Source organism: Lepidochelys kempii, chromosome 12, assembly GCF_965140285.1.
Source record: "Lepidochelys kempii isolate rLepKem1 chromosome 12, rLepKem1.hap1, whole genome shotgun sequence".
NCBI classification, from domain to species: Eukaryota; Metazoa; Chordata; order Testudines; family Cheloniidae; genus Lepidochelys; species Lepidochelys kempii.
This window is the reverse complement of record NC_136391.1, coordinates 39,564,107-39,581,519: the sequence shown is the minus strand read 5'-3', so window position 1 is coordinate 39,581,519 and position 17,413 is coordinate 39,564,107. Positions and strand designations below refer to the sequence as shown.

Sequence of the window (17,413 nt, the reverse complement as noted above, 5' to 3'; positions counted from 1 at the left end):
CTTCAGCGCTCAGGCCCCGGTGGCTCAGGTCTGAGGCCCTGTGAGGCAGAGCGGGGTGTGAGCACTCCCCCTGCTCAGTCCGCTAGCTCTGTGGCTAGACGGTTTTGTCTCCAAGACCCTCAAGGCAGCTCCTCTCACCCACCCTGTTCCTCTTTTTCACTGAGTTTTCGGTACAGAATTTCCCACCCCGCCCAGTGCCACCCAGACACTAGGCTTAGGGGCTGCTGAGCTTATTCTCCGCAGCGAAGAGCAGTTCTGAAAACCAGCTGCTGCACAGGGAATGCTCAGCATGTTAGTGTGTGTGTAAGGCTCTCTCCCTCATCCCTGAAGTGCAGCTGCCTCTGGGGTGGGACGTGGCGTATGCTCTGGCTCAGTATTGCTGCAGAGCAGTGTTTGAGGAGGGGGAGGAGATGAACACTGGGCTGTCGTGCGTGCGTGTATGCATGCACAGTGCTTAACACAGTGGGGCTGGGCCGTCCAGGTGCTCCTGTACCAGGCAGGTAGGTTGCTACAGCCCACCAACCATTGCACTGAGTCCTGGCCAGAGGCAGGAAGGGAAGTGTGGGACTCTGCTCACATGCCCTGTTGCCTTGAGGAGCTGGGATCCCATCCCACACATGGAGCTGCTTCCAGTCCCACACCCTGGCCTGAGTTGCATTTAGCTGCTAGTCAGTTCTGGTGGCTGGGTCTGTGCCGACTCCTCCCGAGATCAGCCCTTCTGAGTGGCTAGAGCCCAGCAGCCGTGGAGACTGCTCTGATGGGGAGAAGAGAGGACTCTCACTGCTTGCTTCGTCACATAACCCTGGGGGAATTCTGTGCCTTTGCACATGTGCAGAATTTATGTCCCCCCCACATTTCTTTGCTTCCCTGCAGAAAAATGACTCTGACGGGGAAGCAAAGGGAAGCCAGAAGAGTGGTCATATGACCTTCCCCAGCAGTATGTTTCAGGTGCTCAGGGCAGCTGGCAGAGAGGTAAATCACTATGGGGAAGGGGGCAGACTGGGGAAGACCCAGCTGGTGGTTCCTACCCTGTGCGGGGCTCAGCGGCTAGTCCCGGCTGGGCTGGGCTGGGCGGGACTTCCTTTTTCCCTGCACGGCATCCAGGGCTGTGTCAGACCCACCCCCAGATTTCTCCCCCAGGAGCAGAAAGTTCTGCAAACTCCCCCACCCCCCTGTACAGGGAGTTGCTCCCCCATCTGCCCAACCCCTGTGCATCCGGACCCCCTTATAGCCAGACCCTCCCACCAAGCCTCATCCCCCCGCACTCAGAACAACCCTAATGAGCCCCACTCCCTTTGCACCTAAGACCACCCCGACGAGCCAACTGCACCTGCATCCCAGCCCCACCGAGCGCCAATCAGCTGCACTTGGATCCCCACCCCGCTGAGCCCCACTCCCCCAGCATCTGGACGCCCCCACTGAGCCTCCCACACCCAGAGCTCCCTGCTGAGCTCTATCCTCCCCACACCCAGTCAACCCCCACATTCATCTGAACCCCCCTGCAGAGTCCCATTATCGTTGCACCCAAAACTCCACAACAACCCTCTATGTACCCAAATCCCCCTGCACCCAGATCCCCCACTGAGCTGCTCACAGCCAGATTGCCCCACACAGCGCCCTCTCAACCCACACCGAGCCCCTCTTGCATTGCTGAGCCTGCCTTCCCACGCCTGGTGCACCTGGCATGGAGGGGCAGGGCCCTGGGGTGTTTCTGGGGCCGGCCCGGTCCTTGCGGTGTGTCAGGGTTGGGTGCAGCCTCACCACTGAGTCCGTGTCCCAGGGGGAGTTGCACAGTGAGCTCCCACTTCTGTGCAGCCAGTGGCCTGTGCTCCCCACTGCCATGCTGGAGTCTCCACATTTATCTGACATAAAATTTGCAGAATTTTAAAACATGCACAGAATTTTTAATTTTTTGGCACAGAATTTCCTCAGGAGTAGTCACAGCTGGATCTGGGGTGTGGTAGGTCTTGGTGCTGAAGGGGTTAACTGCCTGGCGATTTAACCTAGAGGCTCTAATGCCCCTGGGCTCAAGGGGCCAAGGTCCCTGGCAGGGAAGCTGGGAGTGGTCCTGAGCCTCCTGGGGAAGAGGAGGTGAAAACGGGGTTGCCCTCCTGAGTCAGCCACAGCAGCTCCAGCGGTCTCTCGCTCTCAAGAAAGGGCGCTCTCTGCCTCATTGTTGCTGGCACCGGAAGAGGCATATTTGCTCCATGAGATCATGCAGTCTGCTAACTACAAAACGTACAATCGTTGGCACTTGTGAAGCCAGGGAGCGCAAGTCGCTGCAGGCAAAGGTCCCTGGCTGGACTGCTCCCCTCCCAGGGCAGCACCGAGGGATGCGCCGCGACCAGTGTTGTATGGGACTGGAGTCGGGGATGCCGCTGATCAGCGCTTGCCCCGTCACCCACACCTGTCGCCTCCAGGCTGCAGCGGGCAGGGCCTGCCAGTGCTGGCCGAGCTGGGAAGCACCCAGGGTGCACACAGAGGAGGCCAGACCTGCGCTCTAGGGTGGACCCTGTGGCTCGTAGGCACTGCACTCTGGGAGCCAGACCCCTTTTGGGGCCACGTGACTTACAAGCTTTTGGCTCCAGCTTTCCAGCCTCGACTGCCCTGTGACACTCGCACTCGAACCCTCTCTAGCGCTGGTTTCCTGAGCGGACAGCCGGGAAGCGAAACTTGGGGGGTGGCTGTGCGGAGAGAGAGAGCAGCACCATTGCTAAAGGGCAGATCCCCACTCCTCGGGGCCACACCCTAACGCGTGCTAAGAAGGGAGGCTGGGAAGAGGGAGGCACGCTGAGGGGGCATCTCACTCCTGAGCCCTGTATGCCCCAGCCTGTCTCTCCCCTGGGCTTAGTCTGACCCTTACCGCAATGGGCCGTGTTCACCCCTGGCTGGCATGGGTGGGCTTCTTGTCGTGGAGAGCCAGTGTCTCCCTGGGGCAGTGCAAGATCTGCCTTTTTGGGAGGGGGCGCGTTTTAGGAGACCTGGGAACGTCCAGCAACTGCCTCTGCCCCCCATCCTCAATGACTGGCTGCTCCTTCCTTGTAAGCGGTCACATCTCTGGGTGTGGGAGGTGCCCCGAATGTTGTGCATGGAGCCACTGGGGAGGAGGAAGCGAGAGGGAAGGGGGTGGGTGATCCTTGCCTGCCTGGGCACAGCTTGCTCTTCCTTTGCACAGGAGAGGTTGCTGGGCCGTACCCGTTCCCCAGGTGGCGGATGGCGCCTGCTGGTACTTTCCCTGGAGACCATGGGCTGTTTTGCCTTCCCACATGCTCTGTTTCAAACTGGGCTCCGGGCCCCCGGGCTGCCCTCGTCTCCTGCCGATAGGGGGGTCTGGTGGGGCAGGCTCCTTAGCAGGGACGGAGGGGGCTGAGTGGGACATGGAGCCTAGGGGCAAGAGGCGGTGGTCGTCCCCGTCCCCCCACCGTCCTGTGTTGCAGGATGGGGGGCACTTGTTCTCTTGCCACCGTTAAGATTCCTGAGAAAGCGGCTGAGCTGGCTTTGATCTCTGAAACGCTCTGCAGGGCTTTCGCCTTTTGCCACGTGTCCCGCTCCATCAGCGCCTCGTTCGGATGCATGGAGCGGGACCGGGGACTGGCAGTATCACGGGTACCTCACTCCCAACATAGGGAGCAGCCAGTGGGTCACCCCAGCTCTCTGCATTCTGATTCTCCGCGGTGGACCCCCACCGTGTGCCCCACACCAAGCACTCTGGGTGCAGCACCAACCTGCCCATTGGTGGGGCTCAAGGGAGACTGGTTTGCTGGGCTGCAGGGATGACAGGCTCCAGCCCAGCCTGCCCCCAGCAGGGCTCTGGATGGTGTGCTCACTCCTGGGCGTGTGTGTCGGGCAGCACGGAGAGGCCCTCTGTCCAGGCAGTAATTTTATATCCTTGGCATCCCAGTCCTGGGCTTTCCGCCTGGGTGCATTTGAGCTCCTGATGGGAGCATGACGGGGCAGTGGCTGGGGTCATGTTTGTTCCCGCGGTGTCCGGCTACTCGGCCTTTCTGTGCATGTGCGGCTTCCTATCCCCAGGGAGCGAGATCCCACGGAACCCTGCTGGTAAACACAGGAAGAGCCGTGCCCCCTTCCTGCCAGAGCACACCGCCCAGCACCACCAGCCCCCTTGTATGGAAAGGATTTATACTGTGCTGCTGCCTGGCTGGGGCCTGTTCCGCTTGTTTCCAAATTGCCGTTGGCAGCTGGGGCCTTCTCCGTCCCCCCCCTTGAGAAACGAGGCCCTGGCGCTCCGTGTAAGCAGGACAGGCCTTGCTTATTGCCCCCCCACCCCCGCTGCGTTTCGTTAACTCAGATAAAGGCCGGGGGAAGCTGGGACCTGGGAGTCCTCAGCCTCTGCTTCTGGCTGGGCCTGTGGGTGTGAGCCGCTCTGGCACAGGGAGTCAGGCTAAGAGAGGCCACGGGCCTGGAGCGAGCTGGGGAGGGCAAGGGAGGAGGTGATGACTCCGGGCGAGTGCTCAGCAATCAGACACTGAGGGGTGCATGTCAGGGCGGGAGAGGCCAGCCAGTTATACCCCTCCCCACCCTACCCCACCCCATTTCTGCACCTGGCCCCTTCCTAGCCTCCCCAATTGCTGCTTTAGCTGCCTCCTAGGGCCGTGGTTCTCAAACTTTTTTTTTTCACAGACCACTTGAAAATTGCTGGGGGTCTCAGCGGACCACTTACTGATCTTTCCAAATGTTGTTTGTACCCTTAGCTAACTATTGCAGCGCGCTTTGGATAAAAGCGCTATATAAAAAAACCTTAATAATAACGAACTTTTTTTGTTCTACAAATAAAAGCACAGGGTTCAGAGTAGCAGCCATGTTAGGGTATGTCTACACTACGGAATAAGGTCGAATTTATAGAAGTCGGTTTTTTAGAAATCGGTTTTATATATGCGAGTGCGTGTGTCCCCACAGAAAATGCTCTAAGTGCATTAAGTGCATTAACTCGGCGGAGTGCTTCCACAGTACCGAGGCTAGAGTCGACTTCCGGAGCGTTGCACTGTGGGTGGCTATCCCACAGTTCCCGCAGTCTCCGCTGCCCATTGGAATTCTGGGTTGAAATCCCAATGCCTGATGGGGCTAAAACATTGTCGCGGGTGGTTCTGGGTACATATCGTCAGGCCCCCGTTCCCTCCCTCCCTCCGGGAAAGCAAGGGCAGACAATCGTTTCGCGCCTTTTTTCCTGAGTTACCTGTGCAGACGCCATACCACGGCAAGCATGGAGCCCGCTCAGGTAACCGTCACCCTATGTCTCTTGGGTGCTGGCAGACGCGGTACGGCATTGCTACACAGTAGCAGCAACCCCTTGCCTTGTGGCAGCAGACGGTACAGTACGACTGGTAGCCGTCATCGTCATGTCCGAGGTGCTCCTGGTCGCCTCTGTGAGGTCGATCAGGAGCGCCTGGGCAGACATGGGCGCAGGGACTAAATTTGGAGTGACTTGACCAGGTCATTCTCTTTAGTCCTGCAGTCAGTCCTATTGAACCGTCTTATGGTGAGCGGGCAGGCGATACGGACTGCTAGCAGTCCTATTGCACCATCTTCTGCCAAGCAGCCATGAGATGTGGATGGCATGCAGTCCTTCTGCACCGTCTGCTGCCAGCCAAAGATGTAAAAGATAGATGGAGTGGATCAAAACAAGAAATAGACCAGATTTGTTTTGTACTCATTTGCTTCCCCCCCTCCCCTGTCTAGGGGACTCATTCTTCTAGGTCACACTGCAGTCACTCACAGAGAAGGTGCAGAGAGGTAAATCTAGCCATGTATCAATCAGAGGCCAGGCTAACCTTCTTGTTCCAATAAGAACGATAACTTAGGTGCACCATTTCTTATTGGAATCCTCCGTGAAGTCCTGCCTGAAATACTCCTTGATGTAAAGACACCCCCTTTGTTGATTTTAGCTCCCTGAAGCCAACCCTGTAAGCCGTGTCGTCAGTCGCCCCTCCCTCCGTCAGAGCAACGGCAGACAATCGTTCCGCGCCTTTTTTCTGTGCGGACGCCATACCAAGGCAAGCATGGAGGCCGCTCAGCTCACTTTGGCAGTTAGGAGCACATTAAACACCACACGCATTATCCAGCAGTATATGCAGCACCAGAACCTGGCAAAGCGATACCGGGCGAGGAGGCAACGTCAGCGCGGTCACGTGAGTGATCAGGACATGGACACAGATTTCTCTGAAAGCATGGGCCCTGACAATGCATGCATCATGGTGCTAATGGGGCAGGTTCATGCTGTGGAACGCCGATTCTGGGCTCGGGAAACAAGCACAGACTGGTGGGACCGCCTAGTGTTGCAGGTCTGGGACGATTCCCAGTGGCTGCGAAACTTTCGCATGCGTAAGGGCACTTTCATGGAACTTTGTGACTTGCTTTCCCCTGCCCTGAGGCGCATGAATACCAAGATGAGAGCAGCCCTCACAGTTGAGAAGCGAGTGGCGATAGCCCTGTGGAAGCTTGCAACGCCAGACAGCTACCGGTCAGTTGGGAATCAATTTGGAGTGGGCAAATCTACTGTTGGGGCTTCTGTGATGCAAGTAGCTCACGCAATCAAAGATCTGCTGATATCAAGGGTAGTGACCCTGGGAAATGTGCAGGTCATAGTGGATGGCTTTGCTGCAATGGGATTCCCTAACTGTGGTGGGGCTATAGACGGAACCCATATCCCTATCTTGGCACCGGAGCACCAAGCCGCCGAGTACATAAACCGCAAGGGGTACTTTTCGATAGTGCTGCAGGCTCTGGTGGATCACAAGGGACGTTTCACCAACATCAACGTGGGATGGCCGGGAAAGGTGCATGACGCTCGCATCTTCAGGAACTCTGGTCTGTTTCAAAAGCTGCAGGAAGGGACTTTATTCCTAGATCAGAAAATAACTGTTGGGGATGTTGAAATGCCTATATGTATCCTTGGGGACCCAGCCTACCCCTTAATGCCATGGCTCATGAAGCCGTACACAGGCAGCCTGGACAGTAGTCAGGAGCTGTTCAACTACAGGCTGAGCAAGTGCAGAATGGTGGTAGAATGTGCATTTGGATGTTTAAAGGCGCGCTGGCGCAGTTTACTGACTCGCTTAGACCTCAGCGAAACCAATATTCCCACTGTTATTACTGCTTGCTGTGTGCTCCACAATATCTGTGAGAGTAAGGGGGAGACGTTTATGGCGGGGTGGGAGGTTGAGGCAAATCGCCTGGCTGCTGGTTACGCGCAGCCAGACACCAGGGCGGTTAGAAGAGCACAGGAGAGCGCGGTACGCATCAGAGAAGCTTTGAAAACCAGTTTCATGACTGGCCAGGCTACGGTGTGAAAGTTCTGTTTGTTTCTCCTTGATGAAGCCCCCCGCCCCTTGGTTCACTCTACTTCTCTGTAAGCTAACCACCCGCCCCTCCTCCTTCAATCACCGCTTGCAGAGGCAATAAAGTCATTGTTGCTTCACATTCATGCATTCTTTATTCATTCATCACACAAATAGGGGGATGACTACCAAGGTAGCCCAGGAGGGGTGGTGGAGGAGGGAAGGAAAATGCCGCACAGCACTTTAAAAGTTTACAACTTTAAAATTTATTGAATGACCGCCTTCTTTTTTTTGGGCAATCCTCTGTGGTGGAGCGGCTGGTTGGCCGGAGGCCCCCCCACCGTGTTCTTGGGCGTCTGGGTGTGGAGGCTATGGAACTTGGGGAGGAGGGCAGTTGGTTACACAGGGGCTGTAGTGGCAGTCTGTGCTCCAGCTGCCTTTGCTGCAGCTCAACCATACACTGGAGCATACTGGTTTGGTCCTGCAGCAGCCTCAGCATTGAATCCTGCCTCCTCTCATCACGCTGCCGCCACATTTGAGCTTCAGCCCTCTCTTCAGCCCCCCACCTCTCCTCCCGGTCATTTTGTGCTTTCCTGCACTCTGACATTATTTGCCTCCACGCATTCGTCTGTGCTCTGTCAGTGTGGGAGGACAGCATGAGCTCGGAGAACATTTCATCGTGAGTGCGTTTTTTTTTCTTTCTAAGCTTCACTAGCCTCTGGGAAGGAGAAGATCTTGTGATCATTGAAACACATGCAGCTGGTGGAGAAAAAAAAAGGGACAGCGGTATTTAAAAAGACACCTTTTATAAAACAATGGCTACACTCTTTCAGGGTAAACCTTGCTGTTAACATTACATACATAGCACATGTGCTTTCGTTACAAGGTCGCATTTTGCCTCCTCCCACCGCGTGACTACCCCCTCAACCTTCCCCCCTCCCTGTGGCTAACAGCGGGGAACATTTCTGTTTAGCCACAGGCAAACAGCCCACCAGGAATGGGCTCCTCTGAGTGTCCCCTGAAGAAAAGCACTCTATTTCAACTAGGTGACCATGAATTATATCTCACTCTCCTGAGGATAACACAGAGAGATAAAGAACGGATGTTGTTTGAATGCCAGCAAACATACACTGCAATGCTTTGTTCTACAATGATTCCCGAGTACGTGTTACTGGCCTGGAGTGGTAAAGTGTCCTACCATGAAGGACGCAATAAGGCTGCCCTCCCCAGAAACCTTTTGCAAAGGCTTTAGGCCTACATCTAGGAGAACCGCAAATGCCAGGGAAAAGTAATCCTTTCACATGCTTGCTTTTAAACCATGTATAGTATTTTAAAAGGTACACTCACCAGAGGTCCCTTCTCCGCCTTCTGGGTCCAGGAGGCAGCCTTGGGTGGGTTCGGGGGGTACTGGTTCCAGGTCTAGGGTGAGAAACAGTTCCTGGCTGTCGGGAAAACCGGTTTCTCCGCTTGCTTGCTGTGAGCTATCTACAACCTCCTCCTCCTCATCATCTTCTTCGTCCCCAAAACCTGCTTCCGTATTGCCTCCATCTCCATTGAAGGAGTCAAACAACACGGCTGGGGTAGTGGTGGCTGAACCCCCTAAAATGGCATGCAGCTCATCATAGAAGCGGCATGTTTGGGGCTCTGACCCAGAGCGGCTGTTCGCCTTTCTGGTTTTCTGGTAGGCTTGCCTCAGCTCCTTCAGTTTCACGTGGCACTGCTTCGGGTCCCTGTTATGGCCTCTGTCCTTCATGCCCTGGGAGATTTTCACAAAGGTTTTGGCATTTCGAAAACTGGAACGGAGTTCTGATAGCACGGATTCCTCTCCCCAAACAGCGATCAGATCCCGTACCTCCCGCTCGGTCCATGCTGGAGCTCTTTTGCGATTCTGGGACTCCATCATGGTCACCTGTGCTGATGAGCTCTGCATGGTCACCTGCAGCTTGCCACGCTGGCCAAACAGGAAATGAGATTCAAAAGTTCGTGGTTCTTTTCCTGTCTACCTGGCCAGTGCATCTGAGTTGAGAGTGCTGTCCAGAGCGGTCATAATGGAGCACTCTGGGATAGCTCCCGGAGGCCAATACCATCGAATTGTGTCCACAGTACCCCAAATTCGAGCCGGCAACGTCGATTTAAGCGCTAATCCACTTGTCAGGGGTGGAGTAAGGAAATCGATTTTAAGAGCCCTTTAAGTCGAAATAAAGGGCTTCATTGTGTGGACGGGTGCAGGTTTACATCGATTTAACGCTGCTAAATTCAACCTAAAGTCCTAGTGTAGACCAGGGCTCAGTCTGTATTCGCAAAAAGAAAAGGAGGACTTGTGGCACCTTAGAGACTAACCAATTTATTTGAGCATAAGCTTTCGTGAGCTACATCCGATGAAGTGAGCTGTAGCTCATGAAGCTTATGCTCAAATAAATTGGTTAGTCTCTAAGGTGCCACAAGTCCTCCTTTTCTTTTTGCAAATAAAAGCACGCAACTCATATTTTAATATCAGTCGTCTTACCTTTCTAATGTGATGGATGTGCCCTCTCTCCCACACCGCAGCAGTCCCCGAGCTGGGGCTGGGAAGACGGGGGGTCTCTCCCTCTCTCCCCTGCTGCGGCAGCCCCCGAGCTGGGGCTGGGAAGACGGGGGGCCTCTCCCTCTCTCCCCTGCCGCAGCAGCCCCTGAGCTGGGGCTGGGGAGGAGGGCCATCTCTCCCCAGCGGCCGCAGCCCTGGAGCTGGGGAAAGTCGCCTCTTTCTCTGCCCGCCGCAGCCCTGCACTTCCCAAATTCCCCCCACCCCCTCTTCTCACCCCACTGCCCCCTCCCACCTACCCCCTATTCCCCCCAAGGCCACCTCCTCACCTTACATGTGCGTCTTCTCCAGGGTCCAGTCATCTAATTAGTGGAGTCACGCCGGTCGGCTCCACTAATTAGGTGGGTGGCCCTTCATTCTCTCGTATGCAGGCCAGGCACGCACCTTACAGGGAACTATCCGCAGACCACCTGAATGGAGCTCGCGGACCACTGGTGGTCCATGGACCATAGTTTGAGACCCTCTGTCCTAGGGGAAGGGCCTCCCAGTGGCTATTTGCCTAGTGCCACCCCCCTCCCGCTTCGCTCCTCAGATGCCCCCTTTCCCATGAGGCCTCAGTACATGAACCTCCCCCTCCCACGGCCTCCCCAGACTGCCTGTGCCAAGTATCAAAAATCACATCAGGCCCCTGAAAATCGGGAGATCGGCTTGAAGATCATGAGATTTTAAAACCAAAATCAATGTTTGGGCCTTTATCTTGGCCTTCTGGCCTCTGGCGGGTCACACTGCCAGTTCTTCCCCGCAGCCATGTACACTAGAAAGTGAATTAAAAAAAAAAAAAAAGCAGAGATTTTCCTGTAATCGCATGACTCAGGTACTGGGGCTTTAAGAAAACCAACAGATCATCAGCTCCTGATCTTGTCGGGTCTGGCAACACCATGCAAATAATCCTTCACTTTTATTGTTGGGGGGAAGGGCGCAGCCTGCTGCACATGGTGGGTGACCCGTCCCACCCCGGTCTGGTATTCCAGTAGGAAAGTGGGGAGGGTGGCTAGAAACGTGGGGCACAAATTAATGCTGACAGCAGCTGCGGTAAGCGGTGCACCTACGGCTTTGTGGCTAGCCTCCTTCAGTGCCGGCGAGTGGTTCCGGTCGGCCTGTTGCTCATGTGGGTGTCTGCAGTTGATTGCAGCTCGTGCGTGGTGTTGCTCAGCAACCCTGTTTCTGATCAGATAGCATCTAGCCTGGTGAGTTACACCTGAAGTAGACAGACTTTCTCTGTGTATCCCCGTGAGCTGCCGTTTTTGTAACCCCACTGTATGGATTGCAACTTCTCCGTCGCTGTTGCTGTCGGCGACGTGGGGTTTCCAGCTATAGATTAAAATGAGAGGCTGGCTGGAAGCACAGTGCCCATCGTTGGATCTAAATCCCTCCAAGCTCCAGACTGGTCAGATGGTTTCACTCCTAAAACAAGCTGTAATTTGCCTAAAAATAAACCCCAGCAAAGAGGAAAGCTGATCTTGTGATTAAAGCACAGGATGGGGAGTCAGGCGATCTGTCTCCTAGCCCGGACGCTGCTGCTGACTTGCATGCGGCTTTGGGCAAGTGGCTTGGCCTCTCTGTGCCCCTCAAGTACAGGTGGGAGGATGGGCCTGAGCTTCCTTCCCAGTGCACAGCAAGGGTGAAGAGCAGGACAAGGCTAGAGTTACCCAGTTTGGACCCCAGTCTGGACTTTCCCCTAGCTCAGTGGGCTTGGAGCCCATGTTCTGGTGTGAACGAATCTCTCCATAGCTGTAATAAAGCTACAAGTGCCATGGCTTCAGGTACAGGGGCGTGGGGATGGGACTTACACTCCGCTTCCCTGGAGCAAGCCAATGAGAGCAGATTGGTGTCACTGTGCCCCCAAAGGTCCCCCACCTCCGGCCTCCCATGCGTGTCTCACAGCTGTTCTTAGAGCGGGTTGAGAGGCCGTAAAGGGTCCCACACTCTGGGGAGCCCAGAGGGAAGCCGTTGTTTAAACTGCTTGTGCTCTGAATGTGCCAAAACAAACACTGATAATCGGGATACACAAGGGCCCTCACCCAGACACCCACCCTGCTCCCGGACGCTGTGGCTACTCTGCAAGCTGTGCCAGCTTCCTGCCGAGGGCTGGGGCAAAGAGCGCCCGCCCCCTGAAGGCCTGATGGCAAATGGCTGGTTCCTTAGGGTGTTGAATTTCCCCTGCAGTGGAGCCCAGAGGGCCCACACGCAGTGGCATTTCTCCCAGTGTCTTGCCTTTGGGGTGGTCCATCAAGGTGCTTATACAGTGCACAGCACCGGTTTACGCCCTCCACCCCCGTGAGTGGGTGCAGCGGACACGTGAGACACGGGAGGTGATGGCTCTGCTGTACTCAGCACTGGGGAGCCCTCCGCCGGAGCGCCATGTTCAGCTCTGGGAAAGACAGGAATGAACTGGAGAGAGTCCAAAGGAGAGCAAGAAACGCCATCAGAAAACCTGGCCTATGAGCACAGGCTGGAAGAATTCGGCGTGTTTAGTCTAGAGGAAAGGAGGCTGAGAGGGGATCTGAGAAGCCTTCAGATATATTAAGATAAATGGACAGTGACCAACTGTTCTCTGCATCCACTGCAAGTAGGACAAGAAGTGATGGGTGTAAGCTGCAGCGAGGGGGATTTAGGTTAGGTATTAGGAAAAACTTTTGAACCATGAGGGTAGTGGCCGAATGGAATAGGCTTCCTGGGGAAGTTGTGGAATCCCCAACAGGTTGGACAAACACCTGTCTGGCATAGGGTTGCCAATTTTGGTTGGACGTATTCCTGGAGGTTTCATCACATGACATAATCTTTAATTAAAGATTGATCTTTAATTCCTGGAGACTCCAGGGCAATCCTGAGGGGTTGGCAACCCTAGTCGGGTATGGTCTTCTAGGCTAAGACTCCCCAAACCTCGGCTAATGCTCCCCACCATGGCCCCAGGGCCAGGCCGTGATGGGGCTCAGGACTCCTCCAGTGGGTGGGCTGGGAGTGGCTCAGTCGAGCCGTCTGGAGCTCCTCCAGTTGTGGTGGGGGCCTTGGAGATCCTCTGGCCCTGGTGGGTGAGAGCAGGAAGTGGGGACACGGGGCTAGCCTCCCTGAATAGGGGGTTCACACACTGTCCATGTTCAGCATGGGGGAGTTGGGCCAGGTGACCTCTTCCAGCCCTACGTTTCCATGATTCTCTAATGTGGTAACACACCCAGCCATAGGCCGGGGCAGCACTGTGCTCGGTGCTGTATAAACATCACAGAAAGAGAGTACCTGCTCTGGAGTGCTTACAATTGACGTAATTCAACCCTGGGCACAGGATGAGCTCAGTGCCCCAGCCCCGGTGGGAGTCTTGCAGAGATGGTGTAGGGTGGGGCAGATCCCCCAGGAGGCCAGGGCCAGCCCTGCTGCCTGTGACTTGTTTGGGTGTCAAAGCAGAAGGGAAGGCGTGTTCCTGGCTCTGGGTGAAGCGTGCCTGTCAGGTCCCGCTTTGCAGGGAAGGCTGGTTCTGGCGCATTCCCAGTGTGGGCTGTAGTGCGAGCTCCTTGGGGAGGGAAGATGATGGGACCCTTAGCGACACAGCGGGCTTCTTGTGGCATGTCTCTAGAGAACGCTGCCCTGATCTGAAGGGGTGCGTGTGGGTTTGTGTGTGAGATGTATTGTGGAAATGGGAGTGGGAGGTTTTCAAATAAACAGTCACATAAAAAGGTCTTGGCTGGCACCATAGTACCCGCCCCCCCCAAGCATTGGACGAGATTGAGTTTTGTTTTGTTTGGATGGACACATACAACTACAGGAACTCCTCACTTAAAGTCATCCAGGTTAATGTTGTTTCGTTGTTACGTTGCTGATCAATTAGGGAACATGCTCGTTTAAAGTTGTGCAATGCTCCCTTCTAACGTCATTTGGCAGCCGCCTGCTTTGTCCACTGCTTGCAGGAAGAGCAGCCTGTTGCAGCGAGCTTGTGGGGGCTTCGAACCAGGGTGGGCTGGCAGCCCCCAATCAGCTCCCTGCTCCCCTAAGTCCCCTGTGCAGCACCCGCCTAGGCCCAGCAGGCTATCAGTTGCTGGCAGTTCAGCTGTCCTGCTTTCCCTACCCCCCCCCCCCCCCGCCATGTGCTGCTCCTGCCCTCTGCCTTGGAGCTGCTCCCTGAGACTCCTGCTTGCTGTGGGGGGATGGTGGAGGGGAAGAAGAGGGGGGCTAATGTCAGGGTGTCCCCTTCCCCACTGCTCCTGCACCCCGCTCACCCCATCTTCTATAGAGTGGGGGGACACACAGACGGAGGGAGCTGTGGTCTGGTCTCAGCTTGCTGATCTAACAAGGCAGTGTACTTCTGACTCCACTCTTCATACTTAAAGGGGAAATGTGCATCTCCATCTCTCAAACACACACAGGGTGTGTGTCTCTGTCTCTGTCCGCCCTCCCTCCTTTCCTGCTGCCTTGTAGAGTGTGAGTGTTAACCCCTCAGGGCTCAGCCAGTCACTAATTCATCATTTAGCAGTCAGGCATTCCCTGGGAAATATCCCACCCTCTGACTCTGGCTGGGATGATTTAACTGGGAATTGGTCCTGCTTCGAGCAGGGGGTTGGACTAGATGACCTTCTGGGGTCCCTTCCAACCCTGATAGTCTATGATTCTATGACTCCTCCACCTCAACCGAGCTTCACAATCATCATCGCTGTGTACCAGTATTACACTGTTTGTTTAAAACTTATAGTGGGTGTGTGTGTATATATATATATAGTCTTTTGTCTGGTGAAAAAAATATCCCTGGAACCTTATCTCCTCATTTACATTAAGTCTTATGGGGAAATTGGATCCGCTTAACATCGTTGCGCTTAAAATCGCATTTTTCAGGAACAGAACTACAGCGTTAAGTGAGGAGTTCCTGTATTACCAGACTGCCCACTTTCTTTTAAAAAGGGGAAATCCTGGCAGCCTGAGCCTGGCGTGGGGGAATGGAGTCTGGCCTGAAACCATTTCTTGGGACAGTCTCCCAGTACGGAGCTCTGGCTCGCACGCTTGTGCTCTCGCTTTCTTGAGAGGATTTTTTTTTTAAAAAATATGTATTTGAAGTGGCTGCATCACTGGAAGGAAAGTCGCCGCCTTTTCCAGAGGGCAGTGGCTGCTAGCCATGGGGAGGGAGTGCTGGCTGGATGAATGAGTGGAGATTTATCCTGCCTGTATGGTGCGCGCCTCCTCCCAGAACATACGGGCTGATTCCACGCTGGGGTCGCCCTGTGGGTCGGAACCAATAGGGAAGGTCCGGCCGATCTAGTGGCCAAATGGGATGCTCCTCCACCATGATCTGTCCCAGCCAAAGCCCCAGCCATGGGAGGAGGGCAGCAAGTCCCAGAGCCTGCCCACGGGCTGGAAAGCCATACTGTGACGGCAAGTGGAAAAACCTGCACAGGAACCTGCTTCCGTTTGGGAGTCTCCGTGTGTCGTGTCCCCCCCCCCCCCCCCCCCCCCCCGCACAGGCTAAGGGCTAAGCCTCTGGTGTGAAGTGACAGGGAGGCAGGAGGGGCTAAGTTTTTGGGGAGGTAGGAAACCCTGGGAACTGGATCACAAAAACGCTGACTCTTGTCCAGCGGTATGGATCCTGACTCCCTCCTGCAGGACTCTCCCACGCAGGGGTTTTGCCCGACACGGGAAGCACGTCTCCCTCCCCGCTGATGATGGTCCAGCTTCAGAGCGTCCCTTTTGGGCGCATGAGCGAACAAGAGGGTTTCCCAGCGTGCCAGGTCCGATTGGAGGCTGGGTCCCCCAGGGGATGAGCAGGGAGCCCGAAGAGAAGGGGTCAAGGCTGGGAATAGGGTGTGTGTGAGTGAGGAGGGGTCCCGTAGAGATTCCGTCTTGTGGAGCAAACTAAATGGTGTGAAGAACCAGACTTGGAAACACACTGGGGGCAGGGTCTTAGAAGGGCGAAGCCACCCTTCAGCCCCCTCGCTGGCTGGGGCGGGGCTGGAGCTCTCCAGAGGGGTGGCTGTGTGAGGCCCCTGCTGCGTCTCTCTTCCCCCGCACCTTGAAATGCAGGGTCAGGTGTGCTGGGAGTTAGGCATGGTCTAGTGGCCAGACCCCTGAGCTGGGAGCCATGAACTCCTGCGTTCTACTCCCAGCCCTGATGCTGCTCTGCCTCTGGGGGAGACTTGGCCTTTGTTAAAACGTGTAAAACGCCATGTAACGGTTGAATATCGTATTAGCCCTGTGGCTGCCTGGGAGCTTCAGTCCTCTCCATGCTGCACAGCAGGGCTATGCCACAGCAGGGTGATGGTGGGGCTGGAGCTCTGCAGCTCCAGACACACCGGCCTTAGTGCTGCAGCTAAAGGGAGAAGTTCTGTAACCAATACAAAAAGAAAAGGAGGACTTTTCCTGGCACCTTAGAGACTAACCAATTTATTTGAGCATGAGCTTTCGTGAGCTACAGCTCACTTCATCGGATGCATACCGTGGAAACTGCAGAAGACATTATATACACACAGAGACCATGAAACAATACCTCCTCCCACCCCACTGTCCTGCTGGTAATAGCTTATCTAAAGTGATCATCAAGTTGGGCCATTTCCAGCACAAATCCAGGTTTTCTCACCCTCCGCCCCCAGCAGGAGAGTGAGTTTGTGTGTGTGGTTTTTGGAGGGGGGTGAGGGAGTGAGAGAACCTGGATTTGTGCTGGAAATGACCCACCTTGATTATCATACACATTGTGAAGAGAGTGGTCACTTTGGATGGGCTATTACCAGCAGGAGAGTGAGTTTGTGTGTGGGGGGGCAGAGGGTGAGAAAACCTGGATTTGTGCTGGAAATGGCCCAACTTGATGATCACTTTAGATAAGCTATTACCAGCAGGACAGGGGGGTGGGAGGGGGTATTGTTTCATGGTCTCTGTGTGTATATAATGTCTACTGCAGTTTCCACAGTATGCATCCGATGAAGTGAGCTGTAGCTCACGAAAGCTCATGCTCAAATAAATTGGTTAGTCTCTAAGGTGCCACAAGTACTCCTTTTCTTTTTGCAAAGACAGACTAACACGGCTGTTACTCTGAAACCTGTAACCAATACAGGGGATATGACACACGGCTGAACAGTTCTGAATCTGTCCAGTAGAGGGCAGTGGTGCACATTCCAAACCAGGTCATGGCTGGATTGTTTTTTGACAGGCTGCTTCTAGTCTACTTCAAAAACTTCAGTTCTTCTAGGGACCTTCCCTCAGTTTCTTCCCAAACATTCCCATATTATGAATCTGCAGACCCAAAGTTTAACAAATCCCATGTCCTGAAACCCCATGCTGGTGGGTGTCGGGAATGCCCCTGCTTTCTGGGAAGCATTTGGGGGTGAATCCCCCCTTTTGGGGTCAGAACTGGTACTTTTATATGGAGTGGGCGAGCAGCCAGAGGTGGGTTGAGGTCAGAGCCTGTCTGCCTGTGGGTCCCTCTTCCTTGGGGGGACAGGCGGTGGCTGGTAGCTTGTCGGTGCCTTGACGCTGTGTGGGTCCCCCAGGAGGAGGTGATCTGGGTTCTTGCTGCCTGAAGGCACAGGCCTTGTGCTGCAGCGAGGCCTCGGTTCCTGGACCGAGTAAT

The 17,413-nt window shown here is 55.0% G+C and overlaps 2 protein-coding genes across 6 annotated transcripts in view; one reads left to right on the top strand and one right to left on the bottom strand.

Annotated features, from left to right (window-relative positions):
* PIEZO1 (piezo type mechanosensitive ion channel component 1 (Er blood group)) overlaps positions 1-17,413 on the top strand; it is a 114,277-nt gene that overhangs the window by 34,056 nt on the left and 62,808 nt on the right. The gene's annotated exons all lie outside the window — the stretch shown is intronic.
* On the bottom strand, positions 7,437-9,498 carry LOC140896562 (uncharacterized). Its single transcript, XM_073308489.2, has 2 exons — positions 8,643-9,498; positions 7,437-8,054 (listed from the first exon to the last, which is right to left on the bottom strand). Exons 1-2 carry the CDS (start codon positions 9,223-9,225, stop codon positions 7,555-7,557), a joined length of 1,083 nt encoding a protein of 360 aa, XP_073164590.2. The 5' UTR covers positions 9,226-9,498; the 3' UTR covers positions 7,437-7,554.

Bases quoted from the DNA above. Each gene is read 5' to 3' on its own strand.
- LOC140896562 (XM_073308489.2), bottom strand. From the start codon at position 9,225: ATGCAGAGCTCATCAGCACAGGTGACCATGATGGAGTCCCAGAATCGC. The intron at 8,055-8,642 runs GTGAGTGTACCT...TTTCTCCACCAG, and splicing joins AGGCGGAGAAGGGACCTCTG to CTGCATGTGTTTCAATGATC.